Raw genomic sequence first — 26,791 nt, forward strand, 5'->3', positions numbered from 1 at the left:
CACCTGTGCCAGCACGCCCTTGGAATCACCAAATTATGCTTTGGACAGTGGCCAATGCATCTGTAGGTACCATAACACTCCCTGTGCTTTGTAACCAGGAGTTTAGCAGGTTTTGTTTTGTTGCTTTATTTTATCCCAAGTATGGCCAAGAGGAGTATTTTATTTCAACACAAGAGTGAAACAACTAGGTGTAAAACTGGGAGGGTCACAGACAAAACCAAGATCAGATATCTATTACAATACTGGCACCACCCCCAGCAAACCACAAAATACCACCAAAAAACAGATATGTTTCCATAGACATATGGAAAATTATACTTTGCACAACTGACAAAGATCAGAGTCTGTTTAGAGGTTAAAAGCTATTTAGGGAACACAAGTGTTTAGTGTAGTATGACTTAGACCTGCAATTAAAAAAATGCATACCTATATATCGAAATTGAATGTGAAAGGTGGAAGTGTGTGTGAAACTGACCAATTTAAAAAATAAAATTAATTAAAACACTATCAAACGTTTAATTTTAGTTTTAAAGAAGCTATACTATTTTCAAAATAAATTTATTTGTTAAAATGACATTAACTTATTTTTCAAACATTTTGTCAACCTATTTAAATCACTTATTAAATACTTTGTAAGACACATACACAAGGTGAGATTCCGGCACAATACTTGAGCTGAAAATGAAATAATTAGATATATGTCCTCAATAAAGTAATATTTTTCACCAGTTTCCTTAGTAGTGCAAGTGTATGTATACTCCAGTTGGTAGGTATGATCCAGCCTGTCTTAAAAAAAATGTATAGATCTTTCTCTGCAAAAAGACTCCTTTCTAAAGATCAATTTCACCAGTAAAATGGAGAGCAATTTCATTCAACATTGCAGCTTTCTTTACATCTTGGGCTCCATAGACCGAGACCTATAATCCACGTGCTGCTACTCAGTGTGATCCCTGTATGAGTTGGGCTTTGCAGCAGAGGATACAGAAACATTGCCATCATCTGCCAAGGCTCACACAGCCCCCATCCATACCTCTCTAAACATCTTGGATTAGAATGACATACTTTCGTTGCCCATTTTATTATTGCAAAAATAACATACTTCTTACCAAAAAAAATGATCTTTAGAAACTCGTTCCTGCAGAAGGTTCCATTTTTTCCCCAAGTCAATAGATACATAAATCTAGAAAAGGAGAGAAAACGGTGAAAAATTAGGTGATAGGAAACTGATAATACTGTACATCTTCAAACACAGGCCTTATATCACTATTAGAAAGACAGATTGTACACAAATTAAAAGAAAAACAAAGAAACAAAAGAAACAAACAAACCCAAAAACACATTACCAGGAACTCAGTACTTTGTTTCTCAGAGCAACATCTTTTCATAGTGAAATTGTTTAAAAATATCATCTATAATAAAGAAAATTCTGCAACAATGACTTTTTGTTTACTGTGAAAACACAATTCATTTGAGGTCAGATTGTTTTTTACACAAGAGGGATGGTAAAAGGGCACTTCTCCTTCTTCCCATTCATTGACCAAAGAAGCACAAATATTTCCTTTATGATTCAAGCCTTAATGCTATCAAAAATACTTAAGCCAGGAAGTCAATGGATTTAAAACTCTGCTAAAATAGGACCAAAATATCTTACAGAAATACTTAAGAGATTTGATGAGAGATGCACTTATGGGCTTGCTCCACAGACACTAATTCATAACCCACAAGAGGTGGTCCTTCAGCACAGAGGCAGAAGATGGCCTGGAGGAGAAGGATTCCAGCTCCACCTTCTGTATGAGCAGTTCTCCCCTCTGGTAAAAAAACAAATGCTAATGATATGGATGGATATCAAGAATGCAGATGAAAGATGTTTTCCCCCAGAATAACGTGGGATCTAAAATACCTCTTAACAAATCTCCTTCCTTTAGCATTTGCTTTCAAAATGTGTTTCCTCTAGTTAAAATAGGAAGTTCTATCAGACTTCTAAAAGGACAAGATTTAAAGCCCCCTGCTGTCTGCGTGCATTTCTTATTTGATCCAATTTACATAAGATGGGTTTTCTCTTGATATCTCTAATAAAGGGGATAAAAAAGCAAGTAAAACTGTTCTCTGATGTAGAAGTCACCAGTTCAGTAACTGAGTGTTCTGAGGGAAAGTATCTTATATGGAGTAGTAAGCAATGTTTATGTTTTTAAATGACAGGTTCAATGACAAAAGATAAAAACCCCCCACCATTATGTTTTACTATAGAAAAACAGCAATATTAATATGTAAAAATAAAGACTGAGGTAACATAGCATAAACTCTATGGGTAAATTTAGTAAAGTTTGAATTAGAGATAGAAGAGAATTTCCCAGTTGCTCTGCACTTCACAATGACTGGGCTTCCTTCCATTGCACACTTGATTAAAGTAGATAGACCACAGGGTAGGAAACTACAACAAGGACTCACACTGCTTACTGTAGTATTGACCCAGTCAATGCACAGACAGAAACAATCAGGGACCAAAAATTCTTCATCCTCAGAGATAAATGTTGGGGCTGCAGAGCCAAGCTCCTGATTTGCTGCTAAATTTCTGGTATTAATTTTACGTGGCTTAGGATTTGCTGCAACCAGGGTATTTCATAACATCCTGCTCCGAGCAACCTCCTCAGGGGGATGGATGGGGCTGTGAATGGACTGGACTGTGCAGGGTGAAGAACCTAAGCTGCTCCCTTCTTCAAACACTTGTCACAACAGGCATTGCAGAAAAGACAGCCATTGGCTTTTCCATTTTCTAAAAAGTCCCTGCTCACCAAATAACCTCCCTCAGCAGACTGCTCAAATCTGGGAGAAATTATCATTTAATGCACTATCCTAACCCTGTTGTCTAAGCTGCAAAGAAAGCCAAGAATTCAGAATTTTTGGCAAGAGGGAAGAGGACTATTTAGGATAACTATTTAGGATAATAATTTATTATATTTATATAATTTAGGAGAACTATTTAGGATAAGGGACAACACTGGCACATGAACAAAGAGATATATTTTTGTCATCAAAGAATTTTAGAAGAAAATTAAAGATTCTCACCCTTTGAACAGTGATACTTGTACAAGAGAAGCCAAATCCACCCCCTCTCTCTCAAACCTAAACTACCTGCTCACATGCACATTTAAGATTGAAATCTAGGAGTTTACGAGTGAACAGTTTCGCTTTCTCCAGGAGGAAGAAGCCCCTGCAACCTTACTGTAAAGGAGAGTGAAGTAAGACTAATAAGGCATATTCAAACTGAAATGAAATTTTAACTGACACAGTATTTGAAACAGATAAAAAATAACATGTAACTAACTTACACACACATTGAACTTTCTGTAATAAAAAACCCCAAGTGACCCATATGTATTCTGTTTTTCTACAGGCATATATGATAAAACTATTAAATGACATTAGATAGGATGTGAAAACAGTTATTCTAGTGGACAGCTAAAACCTCTGGCTGAAGCAAACAGATCTAATAGGTCTCATAATTCTGCTTATTCTAACTTGTGCAATCAATGTGTGGAAAAGCTTTTTAAAAACATTGAAAATATTTTTCTGTTTAGCCATTATTTCATCCTTTCTGTTTCCAAATGAACAATTAAAATCTATTGCGTCCTTGAATTTTTTTTTTTAAACATCTAGATGCATTTACGTAGGCTCAGCAAATAGATGACTGTTATTCATTTTAACTGAGGGGTAGCCAGAAAAAGAGCATATAGATTTGAGGCAGTAAATGGATTAATCCAACCACATTGACTGGATTTGCATTCATTTATAGTGTCAGCTAGAGGCTAGAGATTTTTTTAAACAGAATCTAGGGTTCTAAATGAAAGAACAACGCATATTTTGCAATATGAAATAAGCTCTAAATCGAATCAAAAGTTGTGAAAATGGCCATCATGCTCCAGAAGACAAAGAAGCCTTGCTGACTGATATTTATGAAGGACCTCATTCCTTTCATTCCTTGCAGTCTCCAAAGTGCCTTTGTAAAAAATCTTTTGAGTAACTGGAGCTAATGGCTTCTCCTGAGTTTTAGATTGTGTTACATTCTGATACTACTTTCTTTTAGAGAAGGTAAAGTTACTTAACTTTACCTAGAGTGTACTGACTCCTCAGGGCAATTTCAGATCAACATTATCTCTCAAGATCATTGATTTTAGTACAGTGACCTTTTCTTGTGTCAAGTTGCAATTTTGATTTTCAACTCCTTTCTCTGCCAACATCACTTTATCTTCCTCTCTCTTCTAGGCCAAATATATCAGATTTCATACAAGACATAATCAGGTTACTAACCCAGTTATAGTTGAAGGCATCGTTCATTCCTACACATCTAAGGTAAAGATGTAGGACTTGTCAAGGAAGTCTTAAAGGTTGAGTCTTTTTAGTATCGTTGAAAGCCTGAGAAAAGTCCATCAGTCCATCCTAACTCCTCCAGCTACTCCTGCAGAATTATTCCTTACTGAATCTTTTTCATAGTTTTTTTGTTTGTTTGGTTTGGTTTGGTTTTTGTCCAGTCACATTTTAAGCATGGTAAACAGTAGCATCACTCCTTTTGGGTGATTATCCAAGTATGAAATACCTGATAATCTTCCTAACATGCTTAATTCATCAAAACACACACCAACTGCTTCACTTTGTACTTCTACCTCCTGCTCTCTTCTAACACATATGTCTACCTACTTGTTGTGGGCTGTACAACTTGTTCAATACACTTTGGACTCTTACACTTCATGATTCTGCCCCTCTGTAACTATGAAAATCCAGTAATTATATCTACTGTCAGAAACAAATTCAAACAAAAAAAAATAATTTCATAACAAAGGCTTTTCATTACTTCAGGCTTCCCTGAAGTATTTTATTTACATAACATGCATTCAAATTATTTCAAATTGTGTTAGGATTTCAAATCAAAGCTAAGTAAAATATTTAGTGTAATTTCTGACTTACTTTGGTTTGCTATGTTTTTTATTCTAGTTCGATCCTTATTTGCAAATTCCTGTAAACATGAATTGTTTTGGGATCAGCTGTTAACTTTTACATTCAAAAGCATGTCCAAAAGGGTGACTTGATACAGCATCACCGGAATCAGGGCAGTATTCAGCTGCAGTATGTGAACTTCTCTGACTTATCTCACCACTTAAATATATACTTTCTGTGAGGTATGATGAGGGTAGAACGGACTGGAGTTTACCAATTTAATTTTAAAACAGGAGTAATGGTAGAGGTGAGTTAAGGCTGCTACCAGGACCAGAATGACAGGGAGTTTGCAGCTGCAGTTTTGGCACTGTGAAAACGAGATGAGCTACACCCTTCCAGATGGTGTGCACATTCATCAGTGCTGAGCCCAACCCACAAAACTGACTTCACAGTTTAACCAGAAGAAATCTGAAAGAGGGTAAAAATTTACAAACATGAACAGCTCCTGAAGCTGAAAGTGGTATAAGGCAATCATAAGGGAGATAATTATTCTGCATTTCTACAAAGTCACTGATTCCACAAATTTTATTCTGCTGTATTAGTGTGTAACTTGTTTTGTATGAGTTTATTTTATATCCTGTGAACAGCCTTTGGAGGAAATATTTCAGCTTCATTAACTTTCTACTGTACTATAAATTGTTTATGGTCACTTTCTAGGGAGGAGCATGTTTCATTATTATTTAACTGTATTATGCAGAAGGATAAATATTCCCAATATCCATATCAACTGAAAATGCCAGGATTGAAACTACCATAATCACAAAGATTTGGACATGAATAAAATAAATATTTAAATAAATCTCAAAACCACTATATGATTCCTTTCTGAGCAATTGGTATTTCATAAAACCCAGCACTAATCAGCATGTCAGAATTGCTTTATATAATCTTAATAGAGTAATTCCTAAATTTCAAAGAAATGCAGTATCTCCAAGCCTTACCTTGCCTTCCTTGGTATAAGCAAGTACTTTATCTTCTTCTTTTGGGTGAAAAAGGAGAGTTTCCACAAAGAAAGCAATGGGTTGTTTCTGGAAAGTGGCTCCTTCATCTGTGCTTATGAAAAGGCTTTGGTCACGATCATTATGGGAGGAACTTACAAGAATTATCTAAAAGACAAAAACAACAGCATACCTTCAGAAGCCTGATTTCTCTATAATAGACAACACAGCCTTAATTTTTTTTTTGTGTGTGTAAATGTCAGATTTTGTACACACCTTACCTATCAAAATTCTGTAGACAAGAAACTCAAGTCACCAAAGAGATAAGGATTGCAAGAGTTTATTAATCTTCCCTGAGCAAATCTGTAAATGTTACATTCTATAACTTCCTTGCAATCCACACCAAACTGATTATGCTCCTCATCTCTTCTCAGAATGACTGTCTAGGGTTTTAGTGCTTGTACAAGGTTCATGAGGCCACATGATAACATCTCTAGATTAATAAACAAACAAACAAACAAACTAGTAATGACTTATTTTAACACGTCCATATAAATATATCTCTTTATCTAGTGAGGCTACTAAATGCAAAAATAATCATTGCCATAGCAGAAGAATGACCTAGGAGAAGAAAGTCCTTTATAATATCTCTCCATTGTTTCACCATTCTCCTCTTCCTGACATATTTTGAATAAAAAGGCAATTCACTTTGATGCAGAAGAATAATCCAATAGATTATTTGTATTTCCTTCTCAGGTCCAAACAATGCCTTGACTCAAGATAATATCTTGAGCTGTCTCCTTGTGTGACCTTTACGTCAAGCTTTAACAAAAAGAAGAAATTCTCCCCACATAATTCAGTTAGAATTTCACTCATTTCAACTTCTTCACCTTTTGCTATCATCATGGTTCTAAAACTGCCAATGTGAGGATCCATTTTGATTATTTTTCCAGATCAAAAGGGTCCAATTGGCATTCAAAAACATGCCTTTACAAAGTGACAGCCTGCAAACAAACTGGATTTTCAAAGTCCAGCTGGGCTCTCTGTAGCTCATGCTTCAAAAACAATTTTTAAAAAATTCCTTAATTCAAAATGTATTTAGACTATTCAGCAAATGGTGCAGAAAGCACCACAGAATACTCATCACTGTGATACAGTGACTGTAAATTGCTTACAGAGATAAATGGCAATGAGTTATGCAAACAGAATTACAATAATGTGAATACAGAGAAGGAAAGAGATTAACAAAACCAGTATAATTTTTATGTAGTCACTTTTTTAGAGCAGAGCTGAAGTTAAAATTTTGAAACTTCTAATAAATTATACAGATATGACAGCTGGGCTGAGCTTTTACTGCAATTGGTCTTGGGGGGGGGGGGGGGGGGCAACCATAAATTCAACATTTATAGATGCTCCAATATGACAAGTAACTTAAGCATGTGCACTTGTCCTTGAAGCACATACACACTGGCACTACTTTCAAGGGCTTTCATATACTTCAAATGAGGGACTTATTGAAGTGCATTGTTGAACAAGAGAGACAACTGCAGATACTTCAGGGTTCATGGTCCAGTGCTGAAATCCCACACTAAAGCATATATTAAGGCAAATCTACTCCATTAGCTTTGTGACTAGGTCAGTAAGAAGAGCAAAATAATAACCCATAACGTTGTTATAATCTTGTATTTTTTTAATGATATAATTTACCCAAGAGTAGGAAACTGACATTTTTATTCAAAAGCCTCTGTAAATGACACCTTTGCAAATGCCTTCTCTTATTTCTATGTATCCAACGGCTTTCTGTCTCTTGGGAAGTGCTTCAAATAGTGTCTATTTAATTCATTACTATCTACACTCTACCAGTAGCTGCTGGTGGCCTAGATACAGCATTCAAAGATTCTTGTAACACACTCATTTATTAGCTTTTCTGCAGCTGGCATGGCATGAACCTAAAATTGAATGTGGCTGCCATGTGCTGCCCTGTCCCTGCATCTCAAGGAGAAGTGAAGAAGCATTTATGCCCAGCATAGAGATTTGTACTTTCTTGCCAGACTCCCATCTGTGACTTAGGCTTAAAATACATATTTTCTCTTGGAAATAAACAAATTCAAACTATTTTCCTGCTGAGAGAGGTATATAGTGCTCATTCCTGTTTCTTCGTGACCGGAACATAGAGAGAAGGACCTGGTCCCCACAAAAGGCACGAACTGCACTAGTACAGAACAGTCACCTCTGGACTACAGCAATATTGTTTTGCCTTTTTTTTCCCCCTGACTCTATAAATCTGACACTTCCAGAAATACCAAAATTGTGGCTTCAAAATAATAGAAGAATCAAATTTATAAAATAGGGAGTGGTTTTCACTAGTAATATAGGCTTAAATATAGGCACATCTGAGTTTCATAATGTGGACTCAACAGCACTGAAATCATATGAAAAATGCTTGTTGTAATGTAATGCAAACACACTGTGATATTTGCTAATGCTGATCTTCAAAATTATTATATATCTTTTGGAGTTAAATCTATTTTAAAAAAATACCCTAAAGATTGTAGACTTATAAGCATATGGCACGGTTTCTAACTATTCTTTTATTCACACACACATCATATTTCATTTAAATAAATATTTTTGAATTTCACTCAGTGTTGTGATTTATATTTCAATAATTTAAACTGATCATTATGTGCCAGACATCCAGATTTCCTTCCCACAGCTAACACACCGGGTGCTCAAACTCGCCTGCTGGCTAACTCCAGTCATTTAGGAAAATGCTCCAGAGTAAATACTGTATCCACATTAGATGCTTTCCATAACAAGTTTTATTTACTTTGTAAGTGGAACAAGTAGCAAAACCCTCCTGCAAGCAACTGATGAAGGGATGCAACTGGGACATCCTATCTGGAGAGCCAACAAGCAGTGATGGCTGAGGGTTTTAACTCAAAATAAACTATTTCCTTGAATGACTGTATTTAAAAACCACAGCAGATTTTAAGCACAGATAAATTTGAGCTCCTTTTAAACATTTTACATATCATTTCTCACTCCTGTGAGGTTCTTCTAATAATTTTTTAGCAAATTGTAACTTTATATTATACTGTTTATCTTAATCTCCATCTAGCTAAATAAACCACAATAACACATGTATACACTTAGGTCAGCTGTAAGTCTACAACTTCCAGTAGCTACACAGAAGTAAAAAAAAATATTTCAAGGAGATAAAAAGTGCTATGGGTTATAATGAAAAAGAGTAAAAATAGCATCAGTTATAGATGAACAAAGGGAAAAGGAAAAAAAATCTAATAAAAAAAAGAAAACTACTACACCATATCAATATAGGAATTAAACCACTCCAAAACTAAAGAAAAACCATACTTTTCTTCATTTCAGTAAAAGTCAGAGAGGCAGGAGTTAACAGAAAAACCAAATAAATCTGAAAATAACATAATTAAATCCACTTGTTTAATCTCTCTTTCAAGACTGATTGGCCAATATGCATGTCTAACCATTCCTGCTATGAGTGGAATCACAATCTGAGCCCCAAAGGATGAAAAGATTCTGATGGCTTAGGCTACAATTCTTTGTGTATCAGACTTTTTCTTTCACTGTTACCATGAAGATTTGGAATAATCATAGTGATTACTTGGGAGTCTTAACTGTAGATTTGGCAGCAATTCAAAGCTATGCTGCAATTTCAAGTGGCAATAAACAGAGGATATTAACATGCATCATTTGCACTATGTCTGAAATATAACCCCCCTCCCCTCAGTTTAGGTCCAATCAAAATTTAAACTCAAGACAAATTTGATCTTAATCAGCACTTTCTCTAAAACAAGGCAATTTTCTAACATGCTACAATTGTGCTGTTTCTTTCAGCTTCAGCAACTGATCTTAATTTTAATTGTAGCTTTTATTTTCCTTTCTATTTCCCTAGTATTACAAAGGAAAAAAAAATAAAAATTACCACGATGAATAAATTTTTACACTCATAGCATTTGACTTGCTATAGGAGATTTCTGCAGCAAGTGGTGAGAGAGATGAGACACGTTAATTTTAATTTTATAATCCTCCATAAGGTCAGAAATCTAGACACTCCTCAGCACTCTATACTGGCCCTGAAGGAAGAAACCTCCTTTGGGCAGAGTAAGAAATGAAAAGAGTACAGAGACTCTTCATTTAAGCTCACAGCAGACATACACTGAGGAGCCAAGCATGGCCAGGAAGAACCTCAGCCACCCCCAGGAGGCTGAACTCCCACTGGACATAGAGGATTCATCTCTGGGGATACAATCCTAAGGAATGCTGGACCCACTCCAGGAAAAAAAGCCCTTAATGGTGTGAACTTTCAAGCCATCCCCACTGAGGTTAAATAATTGCACAGAACACTGCCAGGGAGGGGTCATCAACAACTACTCTGAACAACCATTTTCCCAGCATCTCATCACCCTCACAGTAAAGAACTTTTTCCAACATCCAATCTGAATCTACCCTCCTTCACATTAAAGCCATTAAGAACATGCAGTGCTAATGCCTAGACGAAGGTGCTTACTTAACTGGAGACAAGGCTGCTGAGCTCAGGGCATCACCTGGTGACACCATCACAGAAACCTCTGTGCCTACACAGCTCTGAAGGGAAATGGTCTTTGTGCCAGTACTGCCAGTCTCCAGAGCTTCACAGCACTGCATTTTTAAGACTAAGAAACTCATCTATTTTTCTTTGGTTTACAATTTATATTATTAATGTGCTATTAGATACACTTGGCTGAAAGATTACTAAAGCTCCTGGTCCCACTTGTAAATGAGATGTTGCTTCTCAGGCAGCATTCATAAAACACACAAAATGGACTGCAAAAGGTTATGATTTTTATTTTGGATGGTATGAGAGATCTGATAACTCAAGAGAGGCTAAGTGAGAGTGAACTATAGTCCCTTTACTCTCAGAGTGGTGAAAAACAGTAACTAAAAAATCAACCCAAGGTAATTCCAAGCAGAGAGTAAAATAAAATGCCTCCCAGATAGCAGTTTAATCTTGTAGATTGTCCCTGGAAGTTGCATTACAAAACCACTCCTCACAAATGTTAGGTTATAACTGGATCTAATAAGTCTGCTTCTGTGTCCAACCAAATTGGGTGGAATACATATAGAAAGGAATTTACATACACCCCAGAAGAATATCTTACTTTTTATGTTAAGTATTCACAGTTTCCTCTAGAATTCTTACTTTTTCTTGAAGAGTCCCTTTTAAGCTGTCACACAGAAGCATTTCGAAACAGCAACTAGTTTCTAGGAGAACCACCACAAGGGAAGGGAAAATGGGAACATTAAGGATGATTCCTGAGAATTATTTGTTACACTGATCACATAATCTCAGGACACAATCAAAGGCCATCTGAAGCAATCCTGGTGGAGCCAGTGGAAAGCATGTATCACAGTTTCTTCTCCCCTGGGTTGTGGTCAGCTCATTAATCATTTGGAATTTCGCAACGGAAACTGAAATATTTTTTATCTAGTATCAGCAACATATCAGGCACTTCAGGATGTGGAATGAATATTTAGAGGTCAGGATCTTAAAAAAAGCTGGTTAGCAACTGGAACAGTTGGTAACACATAAGACATACTGAAGACGGAGTGAACATCAGATTAGCACCTTAATAGAAAAATGTGTTCAGAGTAACTGGACAGAGCACAGTAGGCATGCCTGAAATAATATAATCAGATCACAAAATAAAATAGTTATGAAATAGTTGGCTTTCCTTTAGGACATTCACCACAGTGAAATTAAGTTTAAGGGTGCTTACATATCATAATAATGAATGCCCAGAGAGAAACAGGTACAGATGTTATGATTGGTGCTGGTGAACAGACTGAAAATTCTGCCTTGTTAAGAACCCATATCTACCTAAATCAGCCAGATCTTTTGAACTGAAGACCTCAGAGGGTGCCAAGTCTCTAGGGAATACCAATTACAGCTCAATTCATCAGTCTCCTTAATTAGAGAAGGGGAGGATACACAAACTGATCATTTACCAATTCCTCCACAGGAACAAACCTCATGCATCTATAACCTGGTAGAACCAAAACATCATTGCCATTTGATTACAATGACTGATAATTTTCATGAGAAATGCTATCTTCAAAATCATTTTAGAGCAGTACTTCATGCTGCTAGCCTGAGAATTCAAAAAACTTGGCACATATTAAGCAAATTAAGAATTCCTCCAATATACTGAGAAAAGCATGAATACGGCAAAGATAACAACAAAAACAGAAGAGTCCTTTGATCTTCCTGTAAAGCTCAATGTTAGCCTGGCTATTGCTAATTCTTCAACAAAAAGGATTATTTGATGTACTCTTGCATCCAAAGTGAGCAAAACTTGATGTTGAGATGCTTTGAGGGGTGGTCCCCATATTGGTTTGTTCACATATTCAAAAGTTTTGGTTTAAATTTAAATTTAAATACCAAGAACTAAACCAGACTGGTCTTTTCCAGTATGCTCTAAATCAGTGGTTTGATTGGGGAATAGCCCTGGGGAAAGCACAGCACCAATTTTTGTCAGAGCAGGGAAATGTTCCCTAACCTGGTTTTATATTGCCCATAAAATAAGAACATTTTCTGTGTCTCAGAGAAAACAAACAAACAAAAAAACCCCCAAAAACCCAAACCAAACAAAAAAACCTAGCTGTATTAAAAGCAGAAATGGGCACATTTCACTCTTCCCCACGAATATTTCCACAAAACAAGCACACAGTGATCTTTTTGGCTTAGGCATTCACAGATTAATCTAATTCAAGAAGCTATTTTGTGGACCTCCAACTAAACTGCAAATATTTTCTGCCTGAACACATCAGAGGGCAAAAATATAAACAATGCTTTCCAAACAGGATAATGGATGCACAACAAATGACTGCATATGCGATTTGATCTAAATTAATGAAGGAACAGCTCAAACAGTTCCTAGCCACCAGCCATTAATTTGTCAACAGCAAAATCTGCACTAAACTCAAAGAGAAATTACATGGATGGTAATTAGTGACAGGGAGAAAACATGAAGGAAAGAAAGGCAGTTGTAGTGGCTGAAATTATCACTCATATAGGATTGATCAGGACCTCATCATCTTCTGTAATTAAACACTTTCCTCTCTTAAAAATACCAAATGCCTTTTGGTCTTTTACTATGAATCTCAGCTCTATTATAAGGCTGTATAAGAATTTTCTGGGAAGACTACAAAAAGGAGCTCTCAAAATATTGCTCTGGGGAATCTCACTTCGCACAATTTTTCTCCTCCAATCCCAAATACTCATCAGGTGTTTTCACAGGCAAAGGTGTTCCCATAATGCGCCCAAGACATCCCTAACACCAGCTGAAGCATCAATTTCAAGCACATCTATTCCTCTCTCCCAGTTTTATATTTTATATTTCACTTCTAATGCAGATAAAGGTATTTAACGTCTCTGTCACAAGTTATAAAGAATAAGTAGCATTTTCTAAACTTGCAGGTGAGAAATGTGTGTGTGTGTGTGTGTGTGTGTGTGTGTGTATGTGTATATTATATGAATATACACATTTGCAAACACGAAGAAGGTCAAGCAACCAGATGGGCCACTTGCAAAGCTGCTGACTCTAATCACAGAGAGCTCTGAAAGGCTCAGTGACTGGGAGAAGTTCCTGAAGACTGGAAAACAATAAACATAATCTACAAAGTGCTTTAGATGTGCCTCACATGTATTTTGCTTTTGGCCATTTCCATATCTAAAGGGGTAGCTGGCACTAGGAAATGAGCTGTTAAAGTCCTTATCCTTCAGGAAGCACCTGATTCCTTTTGAAAAGTGTAGGCGTTTGTCTGAAAGGAGGACTGGGTATAGTTAAAGATTGAACAGGTCTTCTCCCCTAGACCATGAGGAAAAACACAAACCTGGGGGAAAAGAGCTGCTCTGAGCAAGTCTAGGTCACAACAGATCATATGGGTTTGAAGGAGAAAACAGGAGACAGAGAAAAAAGGGAGAGCAGCAGAGGCAAGTGCTGGAAAAACAGTAATTATTTTTCACTTGAATTTGGTCATATCTCCATTATGTAGACTACAAAGCTTAATTATAAAAGCTCTTGCTATTGAAATATTTCCCCTTATCTTTGATATCCAGTCCAAATGGACTGGAAAAAACCCCTTGAAAAGCAGAAAGAAAATGTCTTTTAAAGTAATTTTTGGTCCCATTAGGGTGAATCTCATTAATAGAAAAAGGACTTCACTGAAGAATAGAGCTTTTATATTCAGAAGCATACAGTACTGCTGTGCTTGATTTTAGCAGCACTGCAGATAATAAACCTTTCTCCACTGGGGCTTAGATTTTCGCAGTTGTAAAATACCCATTTGATATTGAGGTAGGGTTTCAGTAAATATAAATACCTGGTAGTCATTGTCCTAGTTTTCTCTGGATGGACTTGGGAGTGGTGATGACTGGTGCTTTTGGAAGATGATATTTAAAATACTTTTTCTCTTGAAAAGCATTTTTTTCCCCCATAACTGAAATGTACAGCTGAAAACTTAAATCAGATTTACAAGCATGATTCCTAGGGCCCATGAGTGACTGTGGGGGGAGACAATAGCTCCTTCTGGGGATGCTCCACCTTATGCACACAGAAAATATTTGTTGGGATAGAGATACTGTCTTTGTTCATTAGTTGTTAGAGCACTCATACGTGTCATTGCAGGAACAAGTCCTGGCCCCATCACAGTTGAATGCTGTTATTACTGAACCTTAGGCAATTCTGTACATATTCTCACACATATGAGAGAGAAAAGGCTGCACATCACCCAAACCAGCCCAGAAACAGAAATAACATGCTCGTGTTCATTTGCTACTTTGTAAAAATTTAGGGGCAAGTGTTATTGTTTCTTTGTTCGTGAGAATGTTATTTTGTTATAATGTTATTATGAAAGTTAATAATGAATGTTATTTTATCTTTTCCAGTACATTTTAATGAGTAGTTTAAAAGTGAATACAAGCATTAATAAATGAATGCACAAACATTTCTACTAATATCCTTTTCTCCCTTTTACTAACATTTAATACTCCTTAAAAGCTTGCAATTAAACTAGGCATTTTTTTGTGTGTGTTGTTGTTATTTTGTTTGCTTTAACATAATATTTTACTGAAAATGGGAAGTTGAGGATCTTGGCTCCTAGCAGTGTATTTAGAGACAGAAAGCAGCTAGGAAGATTTCAGGAGCTTTCTCTCTTGCCAAGAACATTGCTAGAGATTCAGCTACAAATTATAGCTGAAATGGAAAAAGAAAATCCAGGCAACACTTGTTATTTTCCTTTCTAAGACAAGCAGCTACACAGAGCTCTAAAACATGAGACCAAGGTTAGTCTTGGAGTTCCAATTCTGATCCCAGTCAGATGGAACTCTGCAAACTGACCATTTTGCAGATCCTGGGACTGATGCCATCTAAACCAGAATCCAAACAAAACATCAGCCTTATCACTGCTTTGGCATTTACAAGATTTTACAGCGGTTCTTGAGGCTGTAGCAAGAATGTCTTATGAGACTTTACATTTATCACAGTTTCTCTATATTTCCCATCAATACCAACAAGATGGGAATAAAAATGCATGTCCTTTGAGTGGTGTTAAAAGATGAGTTCCTGCAGTGTTTGGAAGATAATTTCCCAACGCAGCTGATGAGGGAGACAACCAGGGAACGTGCCCTGCTGAACCTCCTATTTAGGAACAGAGAAACTGCTGTGATCACAACATGATAAGTTTGCTATTCCTGGAGTGGCATTTATGACATTTGGAAGAAGGCTGTCCTTTGGAAGAAGGGGCATGCAACTCAGGAGGACAATGAGGACATCACGAGGTTATGCAGGGAGAAAACTAGAAGGGCCAAAACACAGGTAGAACTTAACCTGCCTAACGTCATAAAAACCAAAAACAACAACAAAAAATTTGGTTTTGGTAGCTTATCTTATGAATTTTGTATTTTTTTTTTTTTTGTCATTTTGTTTGGGGCTTTTTTGTTGTGGTTGTTGGGTTTTTTCCTGTTGGTGTTAGCCCTGTAAATGACACTGCACTTTCTTATGTTTATAAAATCCTTTCCAGTATAACTGTACAGCACATATTGTTCTTCACCTCTTATGCTTTAAGCACTGCAGCCCGGGTCCACAGCTAGACACTGATAAAAAATGTGAGAGTACTTACAGACTTTTTATTGATTGTGTTTGAGATAATGCTCCTAAAAACTTGTAAGCATTATCAAATCACCATAATACAACACAACTAACTGGGTGGAGGCCAGTGTGGGCAAGGCATAAAGGATGAGACATAAAAAATTAAACACTGGGATATATAAAGAGGCTCTTTCACATAATTAAAAGTTAATTTAAAACTCCCAGTATAATATATATCCAGAAAAAATGGCCTTTTGTCATTTCTTCAAGTCAGTTTTCTGAAAGAAGCACTCATCTGAGATTGCAACCCATTCCAGAAAAGTAAATAGAAATCACAAAATAATCAACAGCCTGTCCCAGGTGGCATACTAATTTACTAACAGTTCTTGATAATTTATTGCAAGTTAAACAATTCAGTGACAGGCAAGGAAAAAAAGCGGGGGGGAAAACTTATTTATTCTCTTGCCTGACAGTGTCTCACATTCAAATCTACCTCGCTTCATCAGCTTGCTCCTAGGCATTTCTTTGAGAGAATTAATAAGGGGACAAGAAAAAGTTTGTAGAGAAATAGACTATAAATTATTTATTGTTACTGAAAATAAAAGGGCTTATGGAACTCAAAAGGTATCAAAGATGAAATATTTACAAAAAAACCCACACCAAAAAAAAAAGCCTGAACCTCGCCCCAGAAAAATGAAACAAAAAAAATCCCACCCAACCAGCCTTCACAAAAACCAAAAGATAAGCCTCATTGAAGATGAAAGATTGCCCAGATGGATGGCTAATTTTCCCAAACTACCTCTGAACAGACCTTCATGGTCTGTGAAATAATTTGCCTTTGATAAGTAAACAATATACCGTATTTTTATACAAAGGATACTAATAAAAATGTTTCAGGAAGAATAACCAACATTTATCTGAGTTTTAACTGTATAAATCCAGGTGGTGATTTGGCATGCAGAAATGATATAAATTTTAGAATTTGTAAACAAAGCAGCAAGAATACCCCATCATCTAAAATGCTCTCAGCATGCCTGCAGTCCTAGCTAGGTTTTCAAAGGGCTTCAGCACATCCATTTCTCTGTCAGGCTGATTAAAAGTTGCCCAGGGCAAGACTTTCTCCCTGCTTCCCATCTGGACAGTGCCGAGCTCAATCATACCTTTGCCTGTAGGTGCAATAATGATAAAAATAAATAAATACAGCTGCAAAAACCAGACTGGTCACACCCAGTGCTAAGAGCAGCTGAGAGTTTTTTGAAGTAATTTTTTTTTTTAACCCTAATGAGAACTTGGTGATTTTTAAAGAAAAAACAATTATTTATGGCAAATTAATTCAAATGAGCTACACACTGTCCTCATTTCCACTGTCATATTCAGAAAGCAGCTCCACTAATTTCATTCACTGTACTACTGCTGATAAACTAGTGGCGTGATTTGCAAACTGCTCAGCATCAGAAATTTCTAACTGCAACATCTTTTATGCTTTCCACAATATTTAGAGAATTTAAATCTATGCCTACAGAGAAGCCCTGGGTCTGTTTAGCCTCCTATTCTGACCATCTTTTCCAAGGTTTATCACTAGGAAGAGTTTTCAGTATCCTGGAGCTACAAATACGAGCTCTACAAACAACCATGGTCATGGGTACTAATGGAAGGCTCACTGTGATTTGGGCTACTTGTCTGTATGCAGACAAGGAGAAAGAGAGCAAAAGGGAACACAGGTTCATGCCCCAAGAACCTGAAGTGGCACCAGGCTAACAGACAATAATCATTGCAAGCAATTGAGAAGCTGAACTGCCCTCCTGGAAAACATGCTGTGACTGAGAAATGTCAGATTGTCAACAGCTAGTTGAAACAGGATGAAACAAGCAGTAGATGTTATGTTTTTGGGGTGGCTATATAATTTCTGTGGAATGTTAAATGCTTTCAAACTCTCAACAACAACACACCCAGCCTGTCAAACCTCAGGTGAGATGTGCTCATCTGGTTCTCACCTCTCCCAGTGACATTGAGGGACTGTCAGGTCCCTCTGCTGAACACGGCACAGGATTCTACAGAAATCTAACCAGGTGGGGCAGCTACAGCATGATGCCAATATTCTTCTAGTACAAAACAATTGTTTACTTCTTTCTTATCCACATTCATATTTACAGTGAGTATTTTTAGTCTTTCACATTTGAAAATTCAATTTGTGAATTCAGATTTATGCCACAGATTCTTACAGAGCATGGAACCTACATCTACTGCACATAGACACTTTGCAGGGAACTGGCACCATAAGGTTCAACATGGAGCAGATTTGGTTTCCAACTAAAACTTGTTCTAGAATAAAGCAATTTCCCACTGAAAAAAATAGTCTGTCTTATATTGAGACACTTTTCAGAAACAGGCAAAAGCTAAATTCTGCAGCCTACCCCCTTGTTCACACTATAACTCATTAACCAGGGGTTGGTTATCTCTGGTTTCTACCAGTAAAATGAACATGAACATCTTTACATGTCTGCAGAGATTTGGAAATATTAATGAGATACAGATCATGTTACAATATGCATTTCAAGTTTGTATTGTCACTAGTGTCCAGGATTTACCATGCTCAGGCTGGGAATTTATATATTTTGCTCCTGCAACACCAGGTACATCTTTGATTTCTCTCCATTATTAATGTCGAAGTGAAACTACAAGCTAACAAACTATTACTGAAGGAGAAGAAGGAGCATGACCAGTGTAGGTTATAGGTAATTTAAATATGCACCTCCATCAAAAGTTGCAGTTAAAGTGATTTCTTGCTGCCTGGTATCTTTAGCATATCTGGGTCTCCCAGGGAAACATTTGATTGTAGTTCCATTATGTAGCTTGATAGCAATGGGTGAGCCTGTGATATTATAACTTCCCATGAAAAATGGTTTGGCTTTATGTCAATATTCTACACTTGTCTTCAGAATTTAGGAATGACTTAAGATTTTTTTTTTATTTACTCCCAAATCCTCCACTATTTTTAATTAAAACAGTCAACTGTGACCTTTGTTAATTCATACTCACTATGCTAAATATAAGGGGAAAAAAACACCTTCAAAAGTTTCAGGGTACCTTTTGCAATGCAGTTATGGTAAAAAAACAATTTGTTGTGGATGGTGTAATATAATGGAAGCTGACAAGGTACAATAACTGTTTCCCAAAGCACACTGCACTCTGCAAACACAGATCCCAGCAGCAAAAACCATACAGCTTTTCCTCAACAGAAGATTTGTAATAAAATTACATGCTCACAAGCCTTCCCTCTCAACACAAGACCCTAAAGCTATGCCAACTCTACTGTATGTTGAGATGAGTCTCTGCAACCTCTCTGCTGAAGGCTACACTCTAGAAAACGAGCAGTAAAGAGGCCTGCCCTGGTCACAGACCAGAATATTATGATAAACTGCTTTATTGGTAGTTTAAATAAGATTCACCAGGATATGATTCTTGGAGCCCAACAAAGATGTGCTGTGATGGACAGGCAGCAAAACAAGGCATTAGAGATCCCAGGCTGTATTTGATATTCTCTCAGTAATTCAATGTAAGACTTGGGGGAGTGTTTACCTCACCTCTCTGTGCTTTATAATACCCATCAACATAATGTAGGTAAATGCTTATGTGCATTGCAGGATTAATGTGATGGAATAAAAATATGCCTTAATATTAAACTTTCCTTTGCTTTAAATACTCCAGAATATCCCTACTTATATTTCTCAAAAAATAACTACACGTTTCATCCCCTGTGGGTTTATTCTCATTTTTTTCTACTGGCATTTTGACCATTTCATGTAAAACTTTTTTTGCAATGTGCATAATGTAGATCAAAACTGTAACCACTGAACAAGGAAACAAAAACTATTCTGAAGAAAAATAAACATCTACACTGTTCAAAGGAGTCTCAAAAGCAGTTTTTCAATAAAGTAAGTGAATCTTCTACTCATTCAACTTCATAGCTCCCTGTAGAAATGGCAGAGCCAAATATGAAGATTGTTAAATCTGCTGAAGCTCAGTCTAACATATGCAAATCCTTACCCTGAGAAATAAAATCTCTTGCTATAATATCTGTTTTAATCACATTTGCCAGTGTTAAAATTGTGGCTAAAACAATGAAGTCCAGATGTATTTTGACCTTTCAGGAAAAAACAGTTGGAGGTCTATACAGTCTTTCTTCACTTGAACATAAGGAGGTGTTTTAGGGAAATAACTAATCATTCCTTATGTAAGGTGAGGCTGCAGAATCAGATCTGCCACGACCATCTGTTGAACTAAAACAATTTGTGATGAGTGTCTTGTTTCTCAGAGGTGTAAGAATTCAGGCCTTTGAGCTGCTTTATCCTCCATAGCACACCAGCACTCTGTGACTTTCATATTATCAAGCAGTACTTAACTCAGTGGGAGAACTTAACACTTTTACTAGCACTCCCATTTGCCCCACCCTACCTGTTCTGACCTGAAAGTTACCCAATATCCCTATTTTTATTTGTAGTAATTACCTCTCTTCAGATTCTCACCACTCTGAAGAAAGATCTGAATCACAGCACTCACATTATATTAAAAAATATGAATGGACTGTACTTGAACTGCTCAATAAAAAGGAATCAAAAATTATGTCAAATCTTGCTGACTGTAAGTTGGTATAAACCTTTCTTTGACTCAGGAAAAAGGTCACTCCATCAGCACTGAGAGCTACCACTGCTTCTGGATGCTGAGTTCTGAGTTCATTGGAATTAATAGAATACAGACTGGATACAGAAAGATTCTTAAAAACATTTTTCAAGGAAATATTTGTGCACAGTCTTGATCTGATGTTTTATTAAAGTATACACACTTTTGTAGTCTGCAGAATACAAGACTGTGAGTGCCCTTTGCAGATGGAAGATTTGGAGTTTGCTGGAAGTTGTTAGCATTCCCATACACCAAACCCCAAGAAAGACTTGTATTCTGCAAGGACAGCCTTCCTCATTGAGTTAGGGAGCAAAAGGAAAGCAGAAGTACAATATTCATGGGGCCCCACTGGAAATAAATAAATAAACACAGAATTTACAATTATTACTGAATTATCAGAATATTTTTCTTCCCAATATCCTTTAAGTTCTGAATAGCAATTTGGAAAACAATAAGCACATAACATAGATTTCCACCTGAAATTTTAACTTGTAAAAAGACAAATGGATCAAATGAACAAAAATCAAGTATGAGTCTTACATCAGAGCTGTTCTAGTATGTTCCAATACAAGGGTAAATATATACCATTGCAGAGATATATGTCAAATAATCCTAAGATTTAATTATTTTCTTTCTATTTACAGAGCAAATGTAGTTATTTACTATAGTAATTTTAATAACCTTTGAAGAACAGTATTTGGCTGCTTGAAAAATATTAAAAAGTCTTTAAAATGTGGCATTTGTACAATTCATGTAGACAAAACCTGCAGGAAATCTTAAAAGTCATCCTGCCTTCTGAATAATCACTGGGAATACCAGCATTACTCACACCACTTCACTAGCTACTCCTCAGTCACAAACAGCTGTAATTAAGGAATGACTGGAAAATGTGAAAAAGTATCTTTGTACTGGGCTACCAAAATTATTTTTTATTTCTTCAAGAAATGTATAAAAAAAGACTATGTTAGTAACAGACAAAATTTTTCTTCCCAATTCTATACTCTATACATAAACAACTCCATTTTCACCAAACTGGATCTCTATTTACCTTGCTTTCAGTAATAATTACAGATACAGTCAGTCTTACATGAGAACAGTACAGGTACATTTTTCCTTGTTCATCATCTCTTTACTCTCAGTCTTGCTTATTTGATTACATCCACAGCAGAACTTGCTACATTTTACAGGGACAAACCATTTCAGTCATGGCCCTTCGTAATTCAACCCACCTCCCTGCTACCCAAACACATTTATTTTATTCTCATTACAGTTCTGAATTAACACATAACCCAACATTCAACAAGAAGCAGCATTTTAGGTGCCTTGATCCAACACTGCTGAATTATTGACATGACACTGCTTCCTGAATCAAAGTCTTCCTTGTCAAAAGCAATCTCCAGCTCCTACAACTTTCTGCTGCTGCTCTTCCTTTCTCTCCCTGCTCTTGTACCAGTCTTGATTTCCCCTGGAGGGACATTCACCTTTTTTCAATCCCACTTGGCTTGGTCCTTCCCTGTTAGGTACAAACCTAACAGTCCTGCTCCTTCTAACTTTGATTGTCAAACATATCAGCTGTCTGCTCAGAAATACCCACAACTAAAAGCAGTGAGATTCTGTATAAGCATTTGATAGGAAGGTGTCCAGAGGATGGAGCCAAACTCTGCTCAGTGGTGCCAACCACTAGGTCAAGAGGCAGTGGGGAGGAACTGATGAAGAAATTCCACCTGAATAATGGGAAGAACTTCTTTGCTGTGTGGGTGACCAAACACTGGAACAGGTTGTCCAGAGAGCATGTGGAGTCTCTCCCTCACTGGAGATATTTAAGAACTGTCTGGACACAAACTTGTTCTGTGTGCTCCAGGATGACCCTGCTTGAGCAGGGAGGTTAGACCAGATGACCCTCTATGGTCCCTTCCAACCTCACCCACACTGTGATTCTGTGATCCTGTCCCAGAAAGCTAAAAAACCCAGATGTATCTGAAGGACTTCTGAATACTTCTATAACTCTTTACAAACCACAGCAGCTCAGAAATGTGAACACAGAGAAGGAAAGAGATTCTATCATTGCTAATGTAAAAAAAAGCAAAGAGACTGAAGGACAAAGGAAAAATATTACCATTACTCTCCATGTTGTGAACTGATGGAGAAAAAGACCAGCTTTAAAAAAAAAAACTCTTACCTTCTACTACAGCATGTAAACAAAGATATGGCTTGGAGAAACACTGAGAATAAAGCAATTCCTTTTGTGACACCATGAATTTTCCAATTATGTCAAAACTTGTTACTCTGAGCCCTTGAAAACCTGGTCTTTCTCTTAGGCACTAAGCAACTTTGATCCTTTCTGTCCTTGCCTACCATCTCCCAGATCTGTTCCCAAAAGGATTTTACAACTGTGAAGTCTGTTGCAGAGCTGGGTATTAATGCAGTACATTTTCTGTTTCACGCAGGAACTTAATACTACACGTTTCTTAGTTTCATATATGTATATATTTTATGGCAGCTAAATGCCTGTTCTCAACATGTGTCATTAATAACAAGCACCTGTAGTATAGAGACATTACTTCAGAACACCAAACTATTCTTATGAGTAACAGCTCATCCTTTCCATCATATAAGAAAAAAGTAGTAAAAGTTTCTGATCTCAGATTATAGCTGTGATGTCGCTGATGGAAGAATATTCTGTTTAATAGAACGACCCGTGTTACCTTTTGTTAGGGAACTGTCAGCTGTGAAAGGCTTCATTAAAAAGAGAGAACAAATGAGCAAGACAGAAAAGCCCTTTAAGAAAGTTGGGCTGTCAGGTTTTCTCCAATGAAAGTAACAGTTCTTTTCACACTGCTGTGTGAACTGAATTATATTTGACATTTACTCCAACTCAAACCTACGTAAAAGTTACACAGTCAATCAACATTCATTAGAGTCAAGCAGATTTATTAAAGTGTTTTTCTCTTCCCTTCTTCACACCCCCACCTTTACAGATCCTCCATCAGTAGTAACTTTCCAACACAGCATCATTCAAGACAGTCAACTTTTTGCTGATCTCTGTGCATGGCATTTTCAAGCTTAGTGAGCTTTATGAAGGTAGTGTGTACCTCTGAAACTTCAGAGATAAGTTTAATTGAGAGGCAGGCATCACTACTGATACACAGCTGACACAGATGAGCACCACTGCCCTTTATGGGACCTGTCCAAGGCTTTGTGATAGCAACCCTCTGCTATCAGATATTTGCTACCACGGGTTCCAAGAGAGTTCAAAAGGTGTAACATTTGAGATTCCTATCCTGCCTCCCCAGCCTCTACCTCTTAATAAAGTTTTGATAAGCCATCACTTGTACAGCAGGTTGTGAACTTACAGATTAGACAACAGGACACACTCAGCTGTGCTCAAAGCATGACAGTGTTGGTCTCAGTGCAGTGAACTGGGGCTGCAGTGTGATAGCATTAAGCTGTGCTCCTGTTCAAATGCAGGGCATGCTTCAGAAGGTCAGGTAACCGAAAAACCTTTTATCTCTGAGACCTTAAAAAAGACAATAAAACCCTATAAAAATACAATTTTTTTAATGCATGTTTTAATATTAACTCTGAGCACCTGAAAGTGCTCAGATACATCTATTAGGAGGATTTCATTTGTTGGAGGAATTGATCTAAAAGGCAGCCTGCAACATATATGTAAAGAGCTGAGTCAGTCATGCATTAAACTATTGACACCAAACAATTTTAAGCACTCATTTACTATAAAAAGGCAGAGCAATTGCTGTATTTTTCATAACTATAAAAACCTCACAATTTCATACCTTTTAAGTCTAGAAAAGGCCACTACAACAGTCTCTCATGGGAGCAACACTGATGAAACTGCATGTGATAGTACTGTCAATTTCTAGCATCATTTTCACACTAGCATAATTTTGATGGGCTGCTGGATTTTCTCCAGATCTCTGCCCATTACCTCTTTAATATTATGCTGCCTATACTTGTCATATAAAAACCACTATGATCTAAACCTTCAAAATGAGGAAACTTTATTTCCTAAATAGGGTTCACTGCACATGTCCCCTTTTGCTGTAAAATGTAGTTCATCTCAAAAAGCAGAACAATCCAAAGATCAAGAGGGGCTGGTGGGAGTCATACTAACACCATGCTACTCAACATCATATCAAGCAAATCCACCATGGGGGAGTGTATAAATACTTCAGGTGTTATCAGAAGAAATTGGGACACCATCAGTATCCAAGTAGCCTCCATTTATATTTATGGAATCATATTTCAGCTGAAGAAAGGTCATCAGCTGTCAAGGAGCATTAACCACATTAGGAATTGCAGAGGCAGTGGTGGAAAATAAATTGGGCTCATGAAGTACACTATATTTTTTGCCTGAAGCCTGTTTTCAAGAAATTTTTCAGTGCCATCAATTACATCACCAAAATGAAATACTTTGTTTATACCAGACTTGAAATACCCCCTCTTTAAAAGAAACAAACAAAAATTCCATTTTATATAGTTCCTTTCTTTAGTCTGTGTCTCAGAAAATGAACTCTGTGCAACCAAAACATTCTCTCTGGCTTTAGGACAACAGCTGGGGGACAAAATATGCAGAAAGATCAAAAATATATATGGCTGTCAGTTTTCCATCTGAACTGTTCACTAAACAATTTATCTTGGTTGAAATCCAAAAACGTTCCATTAATTTTAATGGAATGACTTTGAAATTAAAGTAGCATGGAGCACAATTTGCACGATTTGCTCCTTGATGACAGTTATTTGCAGAAGGGAAGCTGTTCCACGTAATCAGTCTGAACACCTGCTTTTGTAATCAGCCTGTGGAATCAGACAGATTACATGATTACTACCAAACATTGTGCAGATACATTCTGTGAGAATTCATTGCTATTTCACAATTTTAATCAAGGTGGCAGGAAAAAACCCACTGAAGAAATGAAAATAAGGTTCCATCTCAGCAGCTATTAAGAAGATGGAAAAGAAGCATGGATTTTGCCTGAAGACTGTTTCTGAAATAGATTTAAAACTTTTAAACGAAATTTTTTCCACCAAAATTTCAGAGAAATAATCATAATTTGATAAGTTCCATGTAGGATTTGAGATCAACCTGCAATCCACTGAGAACACCCTTAACTTTAACACCATGTTATAGTAGCAATGGAAAAAGGAATTGGCAGTGGGAAAGATATCCCCTCAGACTCATGGTACAATATGAAGGACTTGTGTGGATGATGAAAATTAAGACACCAACCTCTTCCCAGTGAGATCTGCTATGAGGTTCCACCACTGAATAGAAACCTTTACTAGAAGTCATGGAAAGTGTAACTTTGGCAAACCCTCCACCAAGTCACTGGGCATTTGTACACTTTTTGTTTCTCTTTTTAATTTCTAATTATGTTTTAAAAGAGTTCTCTGCAAAGACCACATTCAGTAATGTATCTGACACCAAACAAGCTGAGAAATAGCATAAATTCAGAAATCTTGCAGAAAGTGAACTTCACATTGGATTTGCATAATAACTAGTTCAGAAGAAAGCAATTGGACTGCATAGTATGCAAAATGCTTCATATTCATAAACGAATGAAAAATCACTGAAAAAATAAATCTGCAGTCTATTATCCTGATACACAGAAGAAATAATACACAGAAGCAACTAAAATACCTGATTGTAAGGACTCAATCATAACACTATTATGAATCTTTTCAATATGAGGAACTTAAACATTGAATTCAGTACCCTATATATTTAAAAAAGAAGAATATTTGCATCTTGAACACACTGTTATGATTCAAATCCCAAAAACTACAAGTTTCTCTTAGCAGTGTGAAAGTATCTCTGTGTGATGTTTGAGCCAAATTACTTTGCTTAGAAAATTAAGAAACACAAGAAGATGCTGATTTATAGCATAAGGAAGTTTTTCAGTAAAAAAAAAGACTCTTCAAAAATGTTGGCCATCTTCAGCCTTTTAAAAAAATTCCTCTAGTTATAAAGAAAACCCAAGAGTATTCTAGCCT

General features: G+C 36.7%; 1 protein-coding gene across 9 annotated transcripts in view; it reads right to left on the reverse strand.

Annotated features, from left to right (window-relative positions):
• Window positions 1–26,791, reverse strand: part of SORCS2 (sortilin related VPS10 domain containing receptor 2) — a 532,019-nt gene that overhangs the window by 106,744 nt on the left and 398,484 nt on the right. For all 9 annotated transcript variants that reach the window (XM_088163095.1, XM_014895301.2, XM_088163094.1 and 6 more), the window contains exons 4-5: window positions 5,934–6,098; window positions 1,107–1,180 (exon numbers count right to left, since the gene is read on the reverse strand). In XM_088163095.1, the coding sequence (XP_088019221.1) occupies window positions 1,107–1,180; window positions 5,934–6,098 (239 nt within the window). The remainder of the gene's footprint in view (window positions 1–1,106; window positions 1,181–5,933; window positions 6,099–26,791) is intronic.

Source organism: Sturnus vulgaris, chromosome 4 (genome assembly GCF_052056855.1).
Source record: "Sturnus vulgaris isolate bStuVul1 chromosome 4, bStuVul1.hap1, whole genome shotgun sequence".
NCBI classification, from domain to species: domain Eukaryota; kingdom Metazoa; phylum Chordata; class Aves; order Passeriformes; family Sturnidae; genus Sturnus; species Sturnus vulgaris.